A 19,751-nucleotide genomic window follows, 5' to 3' on the forward strand; every position below is an offset into this window, starting at 1 on the left:
GGTGGAATCCAGAGTCCATCATCCCTAACTGCTGGCTGAGGCTGATGGGAGCTGGAGGGCCACAGGTCCCTCATCTTTGTATGTAAGGCTTTTGGCAAGTTGGCTCTTCTCCACTGCTCAACTAAAGAGAGCTATGTAACGTTGACAATCATATAGACACTGTCTTCCAAAACCCCTCAGGGAAGCAGAGGGGAACAGCTGGTGGGCTCAGGAGGAAAGAGTGGTGGGTTGCTACTGCTGCACCCCAGTATCTGCTGGTTAGCAGGGTCAACTCTGATGGCACCCTCTAGCTGAGAGGTTCTCAGATATCTAGGTCATGAAGAACTGCTGGCCCTGTGTATTGACCTGTTTGTGTACTGAAGTCTGCACATATATCTGTAACTGTTGTATTAACTACCTCCCAAAATGGGAAGCAACTGTGCTAAAAATAAAGCAACACCTCCTGCAAAACTGAAATAATGGTCAAGAACAACAACAGCAACAACAAATTGTGGCTATGAATTATTTCACATTTCCAGTGGAGAAACGCAAAACTTTGATCTTCTCAGCTGAAAAACGCTTCTAAATCCATCCTGGAAGCTGAATACTGGTATAGTAGAAACTCAATGTAGTGTATGGTTAGGACTTGGGAGACAAGGGTTCATATCCCCATCCAGTCATGAGCTCATTTGGTGACCATCGAGCAGTCCCCATCTCTCAGCCAAACGTACCTCAGAAGGTTGTTGTGATAATGAGACGAGGAGGGGAGAACCACGTATACTATGACCTTGAGCAACTTAGTGGCAAGGCAGGATACAAATGTAGAAGGAGTACTAGTAATATCAATAGGTAGGTAGCCATGTTGGTCTGCCATAGTTGAAACAAAATAAAATAACTAAAATAAAATAAATAAATTCCTTCCAGTAGCACCTTAGAAACCAACTAAGTTAGTTATTGGTATGAGCTATCGTGTCGAAAGCTCATACCAATAACTAACTTAGTTGATCTCTAAGGTGCTACTGGAAGGATTTAAAAAAATAAATTAATTAAATTTTATTTATTTTATTTTGTTAGTAATATCAACATAAACCTTTTAAATGGATAGATAAAATAGGTGATGCTGGGCAAATGTCTTATCACAGGACAGCTGGATTCAGTATAAGGCAAGTTCATATGACTGTATTTGACTTCTGAGCTTTCAAGACACTTGGGTGTTCAGCTTCTCTCTCAATCTGCCAGAGACTTGAGAGCTGAGGTTCCAGAAAGAACAAACTGTTACTTACGGGTTTGTTAAACCCACCCTCTTCTTCAATGTCGTGCTCACGGTTTTCCCCCACTCATTTTATCCCTACGATAACTCTGTGAGGTAGGTTAGACTGAAATGCAGCAACACTGGCCCATGGTCACCTAGTGAGTTCATGCCCAAGAGGGGATTTAAACCTTGATCTCTGAAGCCTTACTCCAGTGATGGCCAAACTTGGCCTTCCAGCTGTTTTGGGACTACAATTCCCATCATTCCTGACCACTGGTCCTGTTAGCTAGGGATGATGGGAGTTGTAGTCCCAAAACAGCTGGAGGGCCAAGTTTGGCCATCACTACCTTACTCCAACACTGGCACACTAGCCCCCCTAATACTCATGTTGCTCCAAGGTCAAGCCATTACAGAAGAAAGGGGTGAGGGGCAGGAAAGTGGTGCCTTCCCTGAAATAAGCTTCCCTCAATTAACTAGCATATGCTGGACATTGCAGCAGCACTTTCATTTTTATAGTGCAGAGCAAGGGTATCTTTTTGTTCCAGTCATAGGAAAGAAATCCAGAAAGCAAAGCATATCTCCATTCGGGTTACGTAATAACAAATGCCGGTGCTGAACACACCAGATAAACTCATTTGGGTAAAATGCATTACCTAAAAAGTACATCCTATCATATGTACAGGAAGATTGTTTTGCAATATTGTTTTTTCAGCCAGCAGAAGATTATGAAAAATGATTACATTAAGCTTTTTTTCTTTTTAAGCACAATTCATAAAGAGGGCAGTGACATTCTTTTTTAAAAAAGCTTGCACTTGTGCATGGCACAGTAGTTGTAAAATGCAGCAGTGTTTAACATAAAAATCCTAAGAATGGGTTGCCCCCATGCTTGTAAAAAAAATAGACAAAGATTATAAAAACAATCAGATATTGTACGTTTTACTGCGTGCCTGCTAAACATGTTTTTCAGACTGCAGTAAGTTACAAAAAGCAACAGTGACCTTCTCCTTGGAGGCACAATGCCACCAAAAATGTATTACAAGTGCATAACATTCTGTGCTGAAGAGCAGAACACTGGTATGGGTATCAAAGCAGCCGTTTAAGAGTCACAAGCTACGTATACGAAAGGTGCATCTGGACTCCTGTTTTGTTATTAATGGGCTTTGGAAACAGGCAGTGGAAAACAGGTTGGTGGAAATGAGATAACATCTTGCAATGCAAGGCTAGGGCTTTCATGTGAGCCTGAACCAAGGTTGAAGGACTTAAGGACTCGGAGAATTAATAAACAAAACCTGGGTCTGATAATAAGCTGATTTATTACTAAACAGGAGCATAGGGCTCTCAACTCAAAGTGCACACACTCACACAAGCATGTATGTACCTAAATTCTATTGTCAGCTGCACATGCACATGGCATCAGTGTTTTTTCCCCAAAAAATTTGAGATCAGTAGCAAAATGTTTTCTGTATTGAAACTGGAAGCACAATTCACTCTATATGTCTGTTTTATTCATATTGCATAGCAACTTCTAAAGTACATTCAAAAGTTACATGCATGCAATGAACAATGCATTTTCTTGATCAGCTCCCTGAATGGTGGGCAGATATCTTTGCTACACTGCACAATAACCCAGTTAATTTGGCCTCCCAGGATCCCACCCCTTTTCCTTGCTCAGACAAGGCTCAGGAATCAAATGGTGCTTTCCTGTGATGCATTCTGGGATTTCTTCATGTCCATCAGCTGTATAGTGCAGGCTGGGAATCCTACACTGCCCTTGCTTTCATCCTTTGGGCAATAGCCCATATATTGGCAGAGAAGGTAAAGGTAAAGGGACCCCTGACCATTAGGTCCAGTCGTGACTGACTCTGGGGTTGTGGCGCTCATCTCGCTTTATTGGCCGAGGGAGCCGGCATACAGCTTCCGGGTCATGTGGCCAGCATGACCAGGCCGCTTCTGGCGAACCAGAGCAGCACACGGAAACGCCGTTTATCTTCCCGCCTGAGCGGTACCTATTTATCTACTTGCAATGCATGCTTTCGAACTGCTAGGTTGGCAGGAGCAGGGACCGAGCAATGGGAGCTCACCCCGTCGTGGGGATTCAAACCACCGACCTTCTGATTGCCAAGTCCTAGGCTCTGTGGTTTAACCCACAGCGCCACCTGCATCCCTTATTGGCAGAGAAAGAGGGGAATAAATGCTGCACCGTGAAAACAGACTTACTAGGGAAGAATCCCCCTTGGACACAGTGGAACTTAAAATGTGCAGAGGACTGCAGTGGAAGACAATCTGTGTGGTCAAAAGTACGAGGCTTCTGTACAGTCAGCAGTCTGAAGGGCAGTAAAATGCTGGATGTACCACACAATTCAGTTTGAAAGAGTTTGTAATTTTAAGGTTTAAAATTGTCATTTCAAATGACAGGGCTCCGTTATAAAAAAAACAAAGCAAAACACAACCTTTCCGTTTCTCCGACCAATCACCCGCAGCACAGAGAAGCAGAACCATTCATTGAGGTTAGAAACGTGATTCATCCTCTCTCATTTGAAGTGCCACTTCACAAGGGGAACACTATGATTTGAAAGCTGGCAGAGAAGCAGACAAGGATCTTTTGGGTGGGCTGCAATTTAAGAAGCTCCCAAGTACTTGCATCAACATGTCAATGGGCACTGTCAGAAACAAATGGGACTGTGCCAGAGCCATTTCAGAGGGGGCCAAAAAGAAAGAGGAGGGAAACCTACTCACCTTTTTTAGTCTTGGCTAAAGCCAGCTGGCTCATGTTAAGAGCATGTGGAATCTCTCCTTCTGTACTTTGAATCTGCAGTAGGAATAAAATCAAAGCATTTTTTGAGTCATACCCAACAGACAGTTATGCCCACTGATCAACATAACTAGCTACTTAGCTGATTCACAATGCAACACAATCAAATTTGGCAATCCAAAGTAAACATTCATTGCTGTTTATCACTAGTATATCCCTTTCAGACTTCCTGCAGGAGAAAATAAGTACTTAAGCTGGAACATGCAGAACATGATATATGTGGAATAAAAAGACACTATATCAGTATCCCAGGGGCAATTAAGGTTTTGGGTTTTTTTAAAAAAAGAGAAATGTTGTAAAGAAAACACAATCATCTCCAAAAGAGCTTTTTGTTTTTAGGCAAGAATGTTTAAAAACAAAACAAACAACAACAAAAACAACAGGTAGCTGTGCTGGTTTATTGATGCAGTAACACAATATCATTATTTAGACCAAACAAAAATAATAAAGTTAATGACAGCTAGCTTGTGAATTTCACTAAAGTCTTCCCCAAACGCTGTGTTTAAAAGGGTGGAGGGAGACATTGTTCATAAAGGGTATTGTAGAGGCCCCAGCTGCAAATCTTCTGATCTTAAAACCACTAACATGTTGCAGAGGTTTCTACCATGCCTCTAAGTCTGCAAGCTACCTCCTTCTCTCTCTCTCCCCCAGTCCAAACCACATTAATACTGATCCTCAGATCAGTTCTGTGAAAGCTGAAAACTATCCCATTGCTTTAGGATTTTAGCAGATCCTAAATAATCTCCCCTTGATACAATTCCATATGTAGACTTTTTAATATTATTTGTACAGGTTCATAGATGAAGAATTGAGTATTCACACATAGCTCAGTGGGTTAGAGCAGGGGTCAGCAAATTTTTTCAGTCCACTGTCCCCTAGACCTTGGGGGGGTGGACTATATTTTGAAGAAGAAGAAAAAGAACGAATTCCTATGCCCCACAAATAACCCAGATATGCATTTTAAATAAAAGGACATATTCGACTCATGTAAAAACACGCTGATTCCCGGACCGTCCGCAGGCCAGATTTAGAAGGTGATTGGGCCAGATCCTGCCCCCGAGCCTTAGTTTTTGTACCCATGGGTTGCAGCGGTTCTCAACCTGTGGGTCCCCAGATGTTGTTAGACAACAACTCCCATCATCCCTGACCACTGGTCATGTTGGCTAGGAATGATGGGAGTTGTAGTTCAACAACATCTGGGGACCCACAGGTTGAGAAAGGCTGGGCTAGAGCATAGTGCTGACAGTGCCAAGTCTGCAGGTTTGATCCCCATATGGGACAACTTCATTTTCCTGCACTGCAGGGTTTTTGGACTACAGTTCCCATCAGTGTTTGAAACTTCCATTGTTCTAGGTGCATTTTGTGACAGGGAATTTCATTAGCGTGAGCAGTTTCTGAGCTCTGGGCTCAGTAGTGTGCCTAAGATTTGCAGAGTGGGAGGAAAGGAGGACCTTTCTCTGCCTCCCCACTAGAGGCTACTCTCTGAAGACTGGAGAAGAGACCCTCTTAAGAATATTAAGGGGGTGGGCATGGGAAGGACGAGACCCCGTGAAAAACAAACATAATATTTTAGCTGCAGTTCATTCATTTTCAGCTTTTTATTTTTGTTATAAAAAAAGCACACCTAGACATTCCGTTGTTGCGCCCATAACCTAGGTTTAAGGTGCCATTTAGCTCCCAGCTTTCATATTTCAGTTTCTAACACTGATTCCCATGATCCCTGACTGCTGGTCCTGCTAGCTAAGGATGATGGGAGTTGTAGTCCAAAAACAGCGAGAGACCCAAGTTTGAGAAACACTGGAATAGATGATCCTGAGGTTCCCTTGCAGCTCTATGATTTTATGATTCTATAACACCACACGGTAGGTTTATTACCAAAGTAATTAACGCCACAGACAAGGCCTGACATCACCTCAAAACACCATCCAATGTCAGCTGTTAAATCGTGACTAATCTGGCCAGTAGATTCAACCCAAAACATTTAAATAGGCAGCACTACAGGTTTCACAGCTCACATTTCCCTCTATAAAGTTCTATTTCGTGTCAGAGACTATGTTGCAAGGCCGGCTGGAATGGGGAGATGTAGCACAAAGCAGCTCCTTTGTTTAAACAGCATGAAAGCTGCTCTAAATTAATTGCTAAATAAGCAGTTCTCATGCAACTTCCCACCACCCAGCAACAAAGAGAAACTAGACAGGAAAGGTTTTGTTCAAGGGGGGAAATGTCTCTTTTCTTGTTGCACAAAGCAAGAGAGCCACCTCATCGATAAAATTATATATAAAACCATCCTGGATGTAAGAATCAAATTAAAATTTCAAAATTAAGTAAAAAAGAAACCACACCACCAGTTGCAATCAATCTAAAAGATGGATATGACTACTTTTTATTAGCATTCAACCAGTTTTGCAGGTGAAGTTAGCTTTGCCCCAAGGTAGGATGAGACTGCAGTCACCTCTGTTTAAATTCCCCTAGTTCTAGTGAGTTATTGCTAGCCATTGTTTGGAGAAAACCTTGTAACCAGCTACAACACAGCTGCCAACTTTTTGGTGTGGCAACTGAGGGAATAATTATGCCTTTAAGCAAACACATGCTCCCCAACCCAAACAAGGAAGGAAGACATCCCACAAGCTAATCTAATCACCCCACACAAAGTGGCAATTGCCTCGATTGCGATAAGATTATTAATGCGCTCAACTGATTGGGAGATGCATATCATCACCAATGTGGTATACATCACAATTCTTGTTTAATTCATATCAGAATAGGATATTCAAGAGTGTGACTAGGAACGACACACTGAGTGTCAGCCTCATTCCATCTAGAGGGTCAAACTAAAAGCACCCAATCCAAAGCAATGCAAAATGGAGACTAGTGGCTACACTATAGCAAAGATAGGCAAAAGTTTACCGTATTTTTTGCTCTATAAGACGCACTTTTCCCCTCCTAAAAAGTAAGGGGAAATGTTTGTGCGTCTTACAGAGCGAATACAGCCTGCGCAGCTATCCCAGAAGCCAGAACAACAAGAGGGATCGCTATGCAGCAATCCCTCTTGCTGTTCTGGCTTCTGGGATTCAGAATATTTTTTTTCTTGTTTTCCTCCACCAAAAACTAGGTGCATCTTATGGTCTGGTGCGTCTTATAGAGCGAAAAATGCGGTGCTTTTCGGGGGCCATGTTCTCTCAGTGTTACTTTGTCAGGAGCCACATACTGATAAGTCAGTGGAGCCACAGTCAAAAGTAGCTGGGCTTTTCTTTCTCTTTAACCCTCCATTTCCCCTCTGTTTCTCCCTCTCTTTGCCACCCACATGAAATTGCCTGTTCTGGTCTCCAAAAGCTGAGGCTGCTGAAGAGACCAGAGATCATCTTGGCTGTGAGCCCGGGAAGACCTGCTCCCTGCCTTGTGGGCCTTTTCCACTTGGCCTGGAAAGGGCTGACTCCAACTACAAAAGCTGAGGCTGCTGAACAGACTCTTGGGCTGGGGTGCTGTTGTGGGGTGGGGTGGGGAGGCGTTTTGCATTTTTATTTTGGATCTTATTGTGATTTATGTGGAAATTGTTTGGTTTGGTTGCGTATTTGTAATGTTTTATTTATTTTTTTACAACTACTTTTGTTGTATATATATATTTACATGTTGTAAGCAGCCTTGAGCATGGTTTAAACTGTGGAAAGACATGTATGTATGTATGTATGTATGTATGCATGCATATGTATGTACAATGTCTGAAGCTTTACTCCATGTTAACATTTTGCCAAAAGCAGTACTAGAAGTAGCAGGTGCCAATTAGATGATGTAAAATTAACTGAGAGTCCTGTCCAAACAATTAGCATCCATGCCAAAACCAGCTGCTATCCCCAAGTTTGCGCATACATTGTTCATTCTAGCAATTTTCTCTGAACTACTCAAGCCCAGACTCTTGGGAGGGAGGAGGCCCCACCAAGAATAAACTTTTTTAAAAAAGGCTATCACACCCTCTCAGTCGAAATCTGCTCATTGCTTGCCAGAAAAACTGTATTGTCTAGTTTCGTCTAGACCCATTATGATGGCAAAGGTTACTCTATGCATGTGTTTGCAAGAAAACTGTGTATCTGAGTGGCCTGCAAAGGCGCCTTAGGAGTGTAATCTTATCCATGTCTGCTCAAGAAATAAGCACTACTGAATTCAGCCGTACTTACTCCCATTTAAGCACATATAAGATTGCAGCTTAGCAACAGCGCTACCTAAACACAAAAACATCTCTTCATTGTTAAAAAAGAACTCTGAAATCCAGGACACAGCAAACTATAAATAGCCATTCCTTAAATTACAGAGGTTATATGCAAACTGTAGACAAGCTACAAATACAAAACTTTCTTCTGTTACATTTCACCTAAAGGTAGCAAACCCTGAATATTGTAACACGTTTAGTCTGCGAGAGAAGAACCTTCATATTCTGGAACATAGCTTTGATAATATTCATATGAAAAGGTTTAATACCAATTACTATTACCTGGCAGAAGATTCTGGATTTTTCCAGAAGTGGGTGGATTCCCCACAACTTCCAAATCCCCAAATTTGAGCTTATGGTCAACATGGGTTTGGGTAGCCTGTATAATTTTTTGCCACTAACAAACTTGTTATTTAAACATATCTGAATCAGTGCTTCAAGCCGCAACATCATTTTATTCACCAGCCATCATTTTATGTAATATCGGGTCATTCAGAGTGGCATTTCTTGCTCCTGACTACTTCCCTCAAGTGAGCAGGGCAATAAAGTAACTGTGCCCATTGCAATAACCTCTGTGTCACACAATCGTCTCCAGTCACGTTCCCCAAAGTGATGCTGCCTATAAAACAAAAGTGTGATCTTTAAATTACTAAGGCTGGTATTAAGAACTGCAAATATTTATGCCAACTTGTTTAAGTAAGAATCCATCTAAGTGAAGGCAGCTAGACTTGTTCTCTCCCTTCTCAAGTGGCCAGTCTCCACATTTCACAACTGACCAACTTTCAGACATTTCCTCAATTCCAAGATGTTCTTTGGTGATAAAACTGCTTGCTTTCTCTTTTCTCACACAACAAACTCTGACTTAATACTGGTTTATTAAAATAGAAACATCCAATATCAAAGGACTTCCTTTTAGGAAACCAGGGTATTTTCAAAATATCAAGCTGAGGCATTGTGTCCCTGTTATCACAGCTTAAAAAGAATGGATTAAATGCTATTGAAAGAAAACTGTTTGAGCTTTGTCCAAGGAAACAAAATGGGGGATTTTTGTATGCATTTTGTTGTGTCATTCCCTCTCCCCACCCCACACCCCTGGAAGGCTAAAGGGCAGGAAACCTTGAATCTTACATCACTGCACCAGCACAGCACACAAGACAAATTCCAGATGTGCCCCCAGCAGTGCCATTTAGTGACCCCACAGTTCTGGTGCAGGTCCTCACCAATTTTGTGAGTTTGCCATGGTGGCAGAAGACAGTAGTAATGCCACTGAAATCTGTGATGGGCACCTGCCATTTTGACTTTTCCACCGTGCCCTGGCAGAACATGGCAGGAAGACCCCAACTCAAATATAGGTGGGTGGGTCTCTTCCAGGGCCCTGAATCCTGCCTGGAAGCTTTCTGACCATTCCACATGCTGGCACCAGCCCTGACACAGGGATTTGGGCCCAATTTGCCATGTCTAACCTGAAGGTGAAAAGAAGAAACATGCTCCCAAATAGATCCAGCCTGAAAGCACTTATTCAGGCCCAGACCACGTGGGAAGATGCTTGAAATGGCAAAGTCCTCAAAGGATGGCTTTACTGTAACAGTTCAGTATGATGTTAAAGTTGGACAACATAGAGGCTGTGATGTAAAGAGATGATGCTGTTATGAGTAGGAGAGCTCTAGTTTTCCAGCAGAGTTACGTCCAGATGTGTGAAAAGAAATGAAATAAAGATGATCCAAGAGGATAGCTCAGTTGGTTAGAGCATGGTGCACTTCTCGGTAGTGGTTATTATTATTATTATTATTATTATTATTATTGAGAGCTGCATATTCCTGCATTGCAGGGAGTTGGACTAGATGATTCTCAGGGTCCCAACCAACTGTATGATTCTATGTATACCTTTCCCTTTCCATCAGTGGTCTCCAAGACAGTTTAGGGTCTAAAACTACAGTACCATGAGAAAAACACACACACAAAAAGAATAGGAAATGCATGCTACCAAGATGACCACAGTTTAGCTAAAACCCTAATCTTTCTCCCCTGTTCCTTTCTATAAAGAGGTTAATTGATCCCTTGATTCACAATACACATGGATTTCAGAGGCACGCGCGCACACACACACACACACACACAAGTTCAGCTTCCTTCTAGAAATCCTAGTATGGCCACTTCTGTTGACGGCCCTTATCTAATCCTCATCCTAAACAAGATTCTATGGCAGAGGGAAATGTAGGTGCATCAATAACCTTAGAAGGGCTTAGCCTGGGATGGGACACCTGTGGTTCTCTTTATGTTGCTGGGCAACAGCTCCCATCATCCCTGACCACTAGTCCTGCTAGCTAGGGATGATTGGAACTGTAATCCAAAAACAGCTGGAGACACAAATTGGGGAAACCCCAGACTAGATGATCCTCAGAGTCACTGCCAACTCTATGAGTCAGTGAAAAGAAGACGAGGGGTGAGGATGAGAAGGAGGGAGCAGAGCTGGCATGCTTGTTTTCCCACTTCTGCGCCTCTCACATGTTTCCTTAGGTAAAGGTAAAGGTCCAGTCGTGACCGACTCTGGGGTTGCAGCACTCATCTCGCTTTATTGGCCGAGGGAGCTGGCGTACAGCTTCCGGGTTATGTGGCCAGCATGACTAAGCAGCTTCTGGCGAACCAGAGCAGCGCACGGAAACACCGTTTACCTTCCCGCTGGAGCGGTACCTATTTATCTACTTGCGCTTTGACATCCTTTCGAACTGCTAGGTGGGCAGGAGCAGGGACCGAGCAACAGGAGTTCACCCCGTCACGGGGATTCAAACCGCCGACCTTCTGATCGGCAAGTCCTAGGCTCTGTGGTTTAACCCACAGCGCCACCTGCGTCCCATGTTTCCTTAATAGGATAATAATAATAGCATAATAGTAACATCTGAAGAAGGCTTATGAAAGTGTAATAGTGACCTATGCAAATAGTGCTGTGAGCAGAGCTTCATGCAGAGCTGCAGCAGGCAGCCTCTTCCAAGCAGTTATTCTGAGGAACTGCACAAGAGGCAGCAGAACTGGCTGCCCCTAACAGAGGCTTCCTTGGAACAAGACACAAACTTCTTCTGGGAATGGGAGATTTGGGCTTGCAACAGCCTTTAATCATGTAATCTCACAGCGTAACAGGAACTCTTTTGTGGTTATACGGCAGCCTGGATGAGAACAGACTCCCCCAACCTGGCAGCCTCCCCCAAAAATGCCTTGAATCATAGCTCCTGTCATCGTCGGCAAGCATGGCCAGGGATGACCGGAGCTATAGTTCAAATCATCTGGAAAACACCAGGCTGGACTAGAACATCTAGACAGATGGACAAGGAATGCAGAAGGAGAAAGCTGCTGCACAAACGAGTCTCAAAATTCTACTCGTCTTCATAATTGACCACTACTTCTTTGCCAAGGCACACTGTTGCACAGGGCTGCCATAAGTCTGGGATTTCCCAGACAAATCTGGGATATGTCCATCAAAAATAATGTCCGGGTGGAATTTTTGAAAAGCGGTAAAAACCCGGGCGTATGGCAACCCATGCCAGAAGTGTATGTTTTTCAGCAAATCTCCTTAAAAATAGCAGAAAACTTTCAAATTTTTGGGATATTTTGCAAACAAAAACAAAACCTCAACAACTTTGCCCAAAAAGGCTCAACAAACTTTTGTGTCCGGATTTTCACTTTTTGAAATATGCATTGCATTGCAAGCCAATAACCAGATCCAGCCACTTTTTCAACTTCACTGTGATCAGAGCCAAGTTCACAGTATGGCCCTGAGTCCTGCCACCCCATCTAATTAAAAACAACAGAATTCTATATAAATCTCAGTGTGCATCAGAAGCAGCCGTGGTGGATTTAAATCAGTGTCACTGGGGCTAATGGCAAAATGCTAGAATAGTCGGGAAAGGCAAGGTGCAACTAGAGCAAGTAGAGAGCAGAAAGCTCTCTGCAGACAGGCAAGACCCAGGTGAGTGAATTTAGTTCACCCTCAATATTAGAAGTCCTTCTCCATTCCCAGAGCCTTGCAGTTTCAGCAGCCACACAAAGCAGTGCCTCTTTTTAAAGCCCCTCTTTGCAAACAAAATGAAGGATAGAAACCTCTTTGCAAAAACAAACTCATTCCTGAATCTTCTAAGGAAAGTCACTTGAAGAAGCTGGACTTCCAGGATTTGCAACCCTGGAAGAAAGCTTCTCTGACTATAGCTGCACTGAAAGTTCCCAGGGATATAATATGCTACACATCATTGTCTAGCACTAGTATCAGAATTTATACTGTGTCAGTGACAGCTTTACTTCAATGACATTAAAACAAAAACACAACACCACACCATGCACGCACACACACACGCACACACACACGCACACACACACAAACAAAACAGCTTAACACAGTTTCCTACAGAATCAAATACATATTGAAAAAGCTCATCTCACAAGCCTTTCTGCTACGGTCTGGCTTTTCGGAGGCGTTGCCTTGTTCTACTTGCTCCCGGTTGGGTACACTTAAGCTTCTTGTGTTCCCACCTTTCTATTTTTTCCTGGTGGCATTTTTGGAGGGGGAAGGACCAGATCATTTGTCATCACCCGCCCTTGCCTGGACCCCAGGATCAAAGCCCCGCCAGCATTTGTACCCTGCAAACTTGCAACCGCCGCCCAATCCACCCCTCTGCGCCTCCTTAGCCAATATCAATATGGGACATAGACTTGAGAGAATCGTGATTGGCTGAGAGGGCAGAGGCCAGGGCTCCCGAGGAAACTTTGCCCTGACTCACTCCCACACTGGCTATCTTGACAGCAACAGACTTCCTAAAGGAGCCCCAGGATAGCACGGAAAAACCTGCAGGAACGTAAGCTTGCCATGCGATGCCTGATGAAAACATGCCAAAGCAATGCTTGGGAAGAGGCAGACCAGAAGGCCGCTGGGCACTCCCAGCACACACTCATTGTTTCATATGCATTTTTAGAAACACAAATATTTTTTTTAAAAGGGAATTGCCTCATTCCTGTTGGGAAAAGCTGGATTTCCCACTCCTGTGGACTTAAACGCCTCTAACCAGAATGCAGATGTTTATTTAGCAAGTATTTGTCATAATTTCAGCTGTACTTAAGCTCGCTGGTGCTTCCTAGTAGTCACAATGGCTATATGCTACCTCTAGATCGAAGGAGCATACAAAACTGGGTAAGGCTGGGCGATACCTGGTTTTCAAGATTGTGAAGTATCCCCAGCTAAACATTGCAGTACATTGGTACCTCGGGTTAAGTACTTAATTCGTTCCGGAGGTCCGTACTTAACCTGAAACTGTTCTTAACCTGAAGCACCACTTTAGCTAATGGGGCCTCCTGCTGCCGCCGCGCTGCCAGAACCCGATTTCTGTTCTCATCCTGAAGCAAAGTTCTTAACCTGAAGCACTATTTCTGGGTTAGCGGAGTCTGTAACCTGAAGCATATGTAACCTGAGGTACCACTGTATGCTGATATATCACGATGTCTCAAATAAGGATGGAGCTATGTGGAGGCATTGGCCGGCTTCACGGTTTTTCCCACATCATGATTTTTGCCGGCACCTGCTCTTGTGATTCGCTGCCCCCCTGCAGGAGGCAGGGGAGAGCCGAGTCAGCAGAGTTAACATGGGCTGCAGGAATCGAGAGAAGCACTAGCTGGCTTTACGGTTTTTCCCACCTTGTGATTTTTGCACAGCACACACACACCACAATTCATGACACATTGCCAGGTCAAAAATTACGAAACCAGTATCACGATATGGACTTCAATCCCATTTTGGATGATATATTGATATTTCGCCCAGCCCTAGCATAGGAGACCAAGGAGGACTTTGCACATAGCCCAAACAAATGCCTTTCCACTTACCTCTTCCATCTCAAACGAGTCCTTCTGCTGCAACATGAGATTGGCAATGGATGGGTTGGCTATTGAAGCACAGGGCTGTTTATCCAACACGGGAGCAGGAGTTATTTGCAGTTCGGCGTTAACTTCGAGCCCAGAACTGGCTGGTGCTAGCGCATCACTCTCGACACTACTGGATGTTGTAGCAGCAGCTTTTTCATCTGGATAATCAACCGAGTCCTTGGTTTCAGGAGGCACAGTACCATCTCCTTGCTTTGCATTCATGCCAGAAGAAATTCCCGAAGCATTGAGACCCTCAGCCGCAGTGGACTGGTTGCTTGGCGTCTCCTCTTTTACCGTAGCTAGCAGAGAAGCTTTGAAGTGTTTTGGAGTTTTGGGCTCATTTTTCGCCTCCGCTTCTTCAGCCCCACTTTCGGCTTTCCCCTTCTCGACTGGTGAGGTGGCAGGGCTGCCGGCCCCTTCGCCTGCCTGCGGGCTCCCGTACAGATTGAGTTTAGACAAGGTCTTGATGAAACGACTGGCCGTGTTGCTCCGCGTCAGAGGAGGAGGGCTGGGTGCCTCTTTGCTGGAAGCGGTCGAATTCATGCTCCCAATTTTCTGCAGCGGAGTGCCAGAGACTTGGGAGTACAAGGAAGAGAATGCATTGGCCACCGTGGTGAGCACTTCAATTTGACGAAAGCGGCCTGGCAAAAGGACAAAAAAACAAAGAGATGACAAAGAGAACAATGGGAGGCATTGTAAGAGTCAATAATGAAGCTGCTTGGAACTTGCAAAGGTAAAAACAAACACATATTGCTAACCCTCAAATGTCTCTGTCAAAAAGTACCCACAGCCTTGGGCTTTTCCAAAATTCAATTTTTTAAAAAGGCAATCATTTTATTTTATTTTTAAGAACAGTTGTTTGTTACTTTGTACTCCAAACTATCCCATTTCATTTTCAAAATGTCATTTTGACTATTACATGAAAAAGGAAAACACACACACACAAAATGTTACTGCCAATAGGCTAGTCTTTAAATCACTTGTGCCTTTCAAGTTGCACAAACTATACATTTTGGTTGCATCTAGCAAAGTTTTGGTGAAATTTTTCAGGAGGAGAGAGAGGTCAGCATTGGCCCTTTTCACCACCTTTGCCCACCCAGGTCCCTGCCCCCTTAACTCACATCCACCCCTCTCAAAGTGGTTTCATATTCTTTCCTCTGAATCCCACCACGCACCATCACCACCACAATAATAATAGTAATAATAATAATTTTATTATTTATGTGCCACCTATATTACTGGGTAGCCCCAGCCACTCTGGGCGGTTCCCAACAAAGTATTAAAAACACAATAAAATGTCAACCATTAAAAACTTCCCTGAACGGGGCTGCCTTCAGATGTCTTCTAAAAGTCAGATAGTTGTTTATTTCCTTGACATCTGATAGGAGGGAGTTCTACGGGGGGGTGTCACTACCGAGAAGGCCCTCTGCCTGGTTCCCTGTAGCTTCACATCTCACAGTGAGGGAACCTCTAGAAAGCCCTCGGTGCTGGACCTCAGTGTCCAGGTTGGACCATGGGGGTGGAGATGCTCCTTCAGGTATACAGGGCTGGGGCTGTTTAGGGCTTTAAAGGTCAACACCAACACTTTGAATTGTACTCAGAAACATACTGGAAGCCACTGTAGATCCTCTGCTCTGTCATCTGTGGTCAACTGCCTTCAAATAGGCACTATGTGTCACTATGGAATAGGGGTGAGGACCTAGTGATGGCCTTCCAGTTGTTATTTGGTTTCCCAGATATAAATCGTTCAGCATTTTGTTAGGGAAGTCCATTTAGAGTCCATCTGCACTATACATTTAATGTAGTACCACACCACTTTAAATAGCTGCAGCTTCCCCCCCCCCAAAAAAAAACACATCATCATCATCATGGGAACTGTAGTTCATTAAGGGTGCTGAGAGTTGTTAGACCTCCCATTTCCCTCACAAAGAACGACTGCTAAACCACTAGAAGTTTTTTGGGGGAAGGCTCCTATCAACACTCTGCAGCCTGAACAAACTACAGCCCCTATGATTTAAAGTGGTGTGATCCTGCTTTAAATGTGTACTGTAGATGGGGCTCCAAACACTCGCTCCTGAGGCCATCAAAATGACGTTAGCAATTTTGAAACCGTGCTCTTAATTTAGTATACATACTGGTCAATGCAAAATTCGGATTTTCCACTTCCATGCGCTGCAACTGGGCATTTAGAAACACTTTGATATCTATCCCCCTGGCAAAGGACGACGAATTGAAAAATCTCGATGGAATCTTAGAAGCAATATCTGGTTCATCACGGCCAAATCCAAGATTGTACAGGACCTCTTCAGGATCTTCCTCGTACAGTTCCAGGAGTTCAGATACACTAGACAAAAACAAAAACACCCCATAATTGCTTTCCACCCCCTTTTTTTATTGTCCTTTCAGACAAGTACAGTGGTACCTCGGTTTATTAACTCAATCTGTTCCAGAAGTCCACTCTTAAACCAAAACTGTTCTTAAACCAAGGTGTGCTTTCCCTAATGAGGCCTCCTGCAGCCGGTGCCCTTCCACCATTTGGATTCTGTTCTTAGACCGAGGTAAAGTTCTCAAACCAGATTGTTCTTAAACCGGACTGTTCTTAAACCGAGGTACCACTATACAAGCAAGAACTACATCCTGCTTAAACTGAAGTCCTCTGATTAAAACAGATGTAGGCTACGGTTCTAAGCATTTCAAGGAGATGAAATTGTTTTCTGGGAGTCTGCAAGGTCTACTTCCAAGAACATGTGTTGAGGAATGAGGAACTGGACCTGTCTGAGACCACAACCCTCTTCAGGTGTTTCAATAGTGAGGACAAAAAAAGAAGTTTGCATCACACTTCTGCACTTGTGGAGGCTGCTCACACATTTTGGAGCCCCGATTTTCCTGGGTTCTAAAGTGCACAGGGAGCCTTCACAAATGCAGGAGGCTACTCACTCCAGACCTTAGCCTTCCACAAGTTGGATGGGAAGCTTGCCTGCATTGCCCGCCCCTGTTTTCTGTAGTCTTCATTGAACTGGAGGTGGCATTCGATAGCCATCTCTGGCTTGCTGACTTGAGAGGAACTTCAAGATCAAAGCAAAACTTGCTTTCAAGGAAATGTGTCTAGGCTTGGTATGTGAATTTAATGCTTCAGTCCCCAGTATACCGTTTCAGAGTCTTGAGGGTTTTGAACATGCTTCTGAGACAAGTGCTATCTACCACCTCAAAAGCAAGTTTACAATGCAATCTTGGGCACATCTACTCAAAAGAACATCAGAGCAATGGAACCAATGCCCAGGGGTCCTCACCTGTGACTACAGTTTCAACTCCAGATAATTCAACTTAACTGGTTTATGCTTTGGACAGCAGAAGTAGCCAAAGTACATAGCATTATCTAGTATGAACTACAATAGATCTTGTAACTGGTTATGTAGTAGTTCTAGAGTGTGTTATGCTGTTCAAAACAATGCACATCTTTCTCATTGGTCCTTAGGAAAAATCCTATGGAAACACAGAAGTATAGCCAGGCTCATGTGTAGTATCTCATTCAGGTACAAATTGGGAGTTATTTTATCCTGTAAATGGGTGTGAAAGTGAAGGGGCCTAAGCCATCTTCCTGTCCAAAGGTACTTTGCCCTCACCCCACCTCTGACTAAGAGGGGGGGGAGCGAGAGTAAGATGTAAAATGGGGAGTCAATGAGAGGTTCAACTTTCATCATCTATTGATGTAAAAATCAGGTCTATTTGAAACAAGCAGATACATGAACAACAAATATGGCTTCCCTTATCACATTTAGCATGTCCTACAGCTTATAAAACTCCAGGGAGGTGCTAGTTTGTGAATATACCTCAAAAAAGCAGAAAGCAGGCACTCAGGCCATCAACAGATAACATAGCTTGGTGATTTTTATTGGCAGAATAGGGGGGAAAGAAGAAATCCCATTGAGCTATTAAAAGATTGACAGTGCCAGAGCCCAGCTCTGCGGAGACGTTATCTCGGGAGCCCAGATGCATTATGGGGAATTAAAAATGGGAAGCCACCCAGGTTCCAGCACTGAGAAGTGCAAGAGGCTGGGTTGACTATAGCCAGCATTTTATAGACAGTGGGCCCAACCTAATGTCAGGTCTGTACCTACCCCCAGTCCCCGGGTTATCAATACTGCTTACCTTGAAACGGTTGCACTGCTTTTCCCCGAGCCAGTGGAATTCATACTTCTCCCCTTCTGATGAAACTGCAGCCTCTTGTCCTTTGCCAACATGCCGTTACTGACAACACAAATGAATCAGGCATTGAAAGAACAGCATAGCTTCCTTCCTCTTTCAAGAACACTCCAAAAATCCAATAGTGTACCATTTCTCTTTTCTTAAGAATGCACGCCCTTCACTTAGAGCAGACAGCTGCAACATTCGTACCTCAAGGATCAGAACTCCTCCAAAACAAAACAACAACAAGAACCCTCACTCTCATCTCTGAGCTTCTGCTGTCTCCACTGTTGGAAGAAGACAAAACCACCCCTAAAGCTTTTACACTGTTCTGGGATATTGCTGAATTCAACTTCTTTTCTAAAACAACAAAAAAATTGTATTTTGAAATACAGAACAAAAGGGGGGAAAGGAAGGGGGTGCATTGCACTACAATATCACCCACTGAAACAAAAACAACAACAACAAATGACTAATTAACTAATTAACTGTCTTCAGTATATTATGGGTAAGCTGGTGAGACAATAAGCATAAAATGACTTGTGGAAAACCTCACCAACTCCTGAAAGAGTCTGGATGTGTAAGTTAAGAAGGGGGGAAATGCTCATCTGTACTTTATGTGATCAAAAACCTTCTTTATATTCAATATAGAAGTATTCTATGCTGCACTTACGTCTCCTTCCAGCTACTGAATTCAACTGACTGCTTCACATGATGAACGGGACGCCTCCAGTAAGTAATGTAATCATGGCACAAACCTCATCTTTAAACCAGACCTTAAAGAAACTCTGTGTTTTTATATTTGGCAATGAGAGCCCTGTTGCCTGTAGGGATCTGGGCTACTGCTGGGGGTTTTGAATTAAGATCACTGGATTTCAGTTTATTTTGCTTTAAATTCTGATATTTACTTAATTCAGATTCCAAAAACATTTCCCACAATAAAGGACCTCTTTCAGTAACAACCCATTAGAATTTTTTAATGTTTTATATAGATTGCCTGGTAGCTTATCCCCACGCCAGACATGACTCCCAAACCAAAAGTGTGAATATTCACCAGATTTCCATTTGCTCGCCGGTTTGATGCAGTTGATTAGCTAAAGGAGAAAGAGAGGAAAAATAATTGGTTGGCACCATATGCAGTCACCCAAAGAACAATAGCCACTTGATAGGCAGTGACAAATTCTGCTGTAGATTTTTTCCCACCATATATGCTATGAACACATCTTGTGTAACATCTGCAGTAGACTATACAAATCAGGTTAGAATTAGGAGCATGGCGGTTGCACACGAGCCTTTTCCAAGACCTATTTAAGACTATGCTCAATGTATAATACCAATGTATATACCAATGTATGAGATAGCAGCAGCAGCCCTTTATATGCAAGATACAAGTGAGCAGGGGTACAAGAGAGCCCATA

The 19,751-nt window shown here is 43.4% G+C and overlaps 1 protein-coding gene across 4 annotated transcripts in view; it reads right to left on the minus strand.

The window, feature by feature from the left end:
* The window catches only part of ITPRID2 (ITPR interacting domain containing 2), a 67,130-nt gene that overhangs the window by 21,163 nt on the left and 26,216 nt on the right, over window positions 1–19,751 (minus strand). For all 4 annotated transcript variants that reach the window (XM_053409518.1, XM_053409527.1, XM_053409535.1 and 1 more), the window contains 5 exons: window positions 19,388–19,427; window positions 18,298–18,396; window positions 16,284–16,492; window positions 14,110–14,789; window positions 3,968–4,040 (listed from right to left, as the gene is read on the minus strand). In XM_053409518.1, the coding sequence (XP_053265493.1) occupies window positions 3,968–4,040; window positions 14,110–14,789; window positions 16,284–16,492; window positions 18,298–18,396; window positions 19,388–19,427 (1,101 nt within the window). The remainder of the gene's footprint in view (window positions 1–3,967; window positions 4,041–14,109; window positions 14,790–16,283; window positions 16,493–18,297; window positions 18,397–19,387; window positions 19,428–19,751) is intronic.

The sequence above is a fragment of the Podarcis raffonei genome, chromosome 1 (genome assembly GCF_027172205.1).
Source record: "Podarcis raffonei isolate rPodRaf1 chromosome 1, rPodRaf1.pri, whole genome shotgun sequence".
Classification (NCBI taxonomy): Eukaryota; Metazoa; Chordata; class Lepidosauria; order Squamata; family Lacertidae; genus Podarcis; species Podarcis raffonei.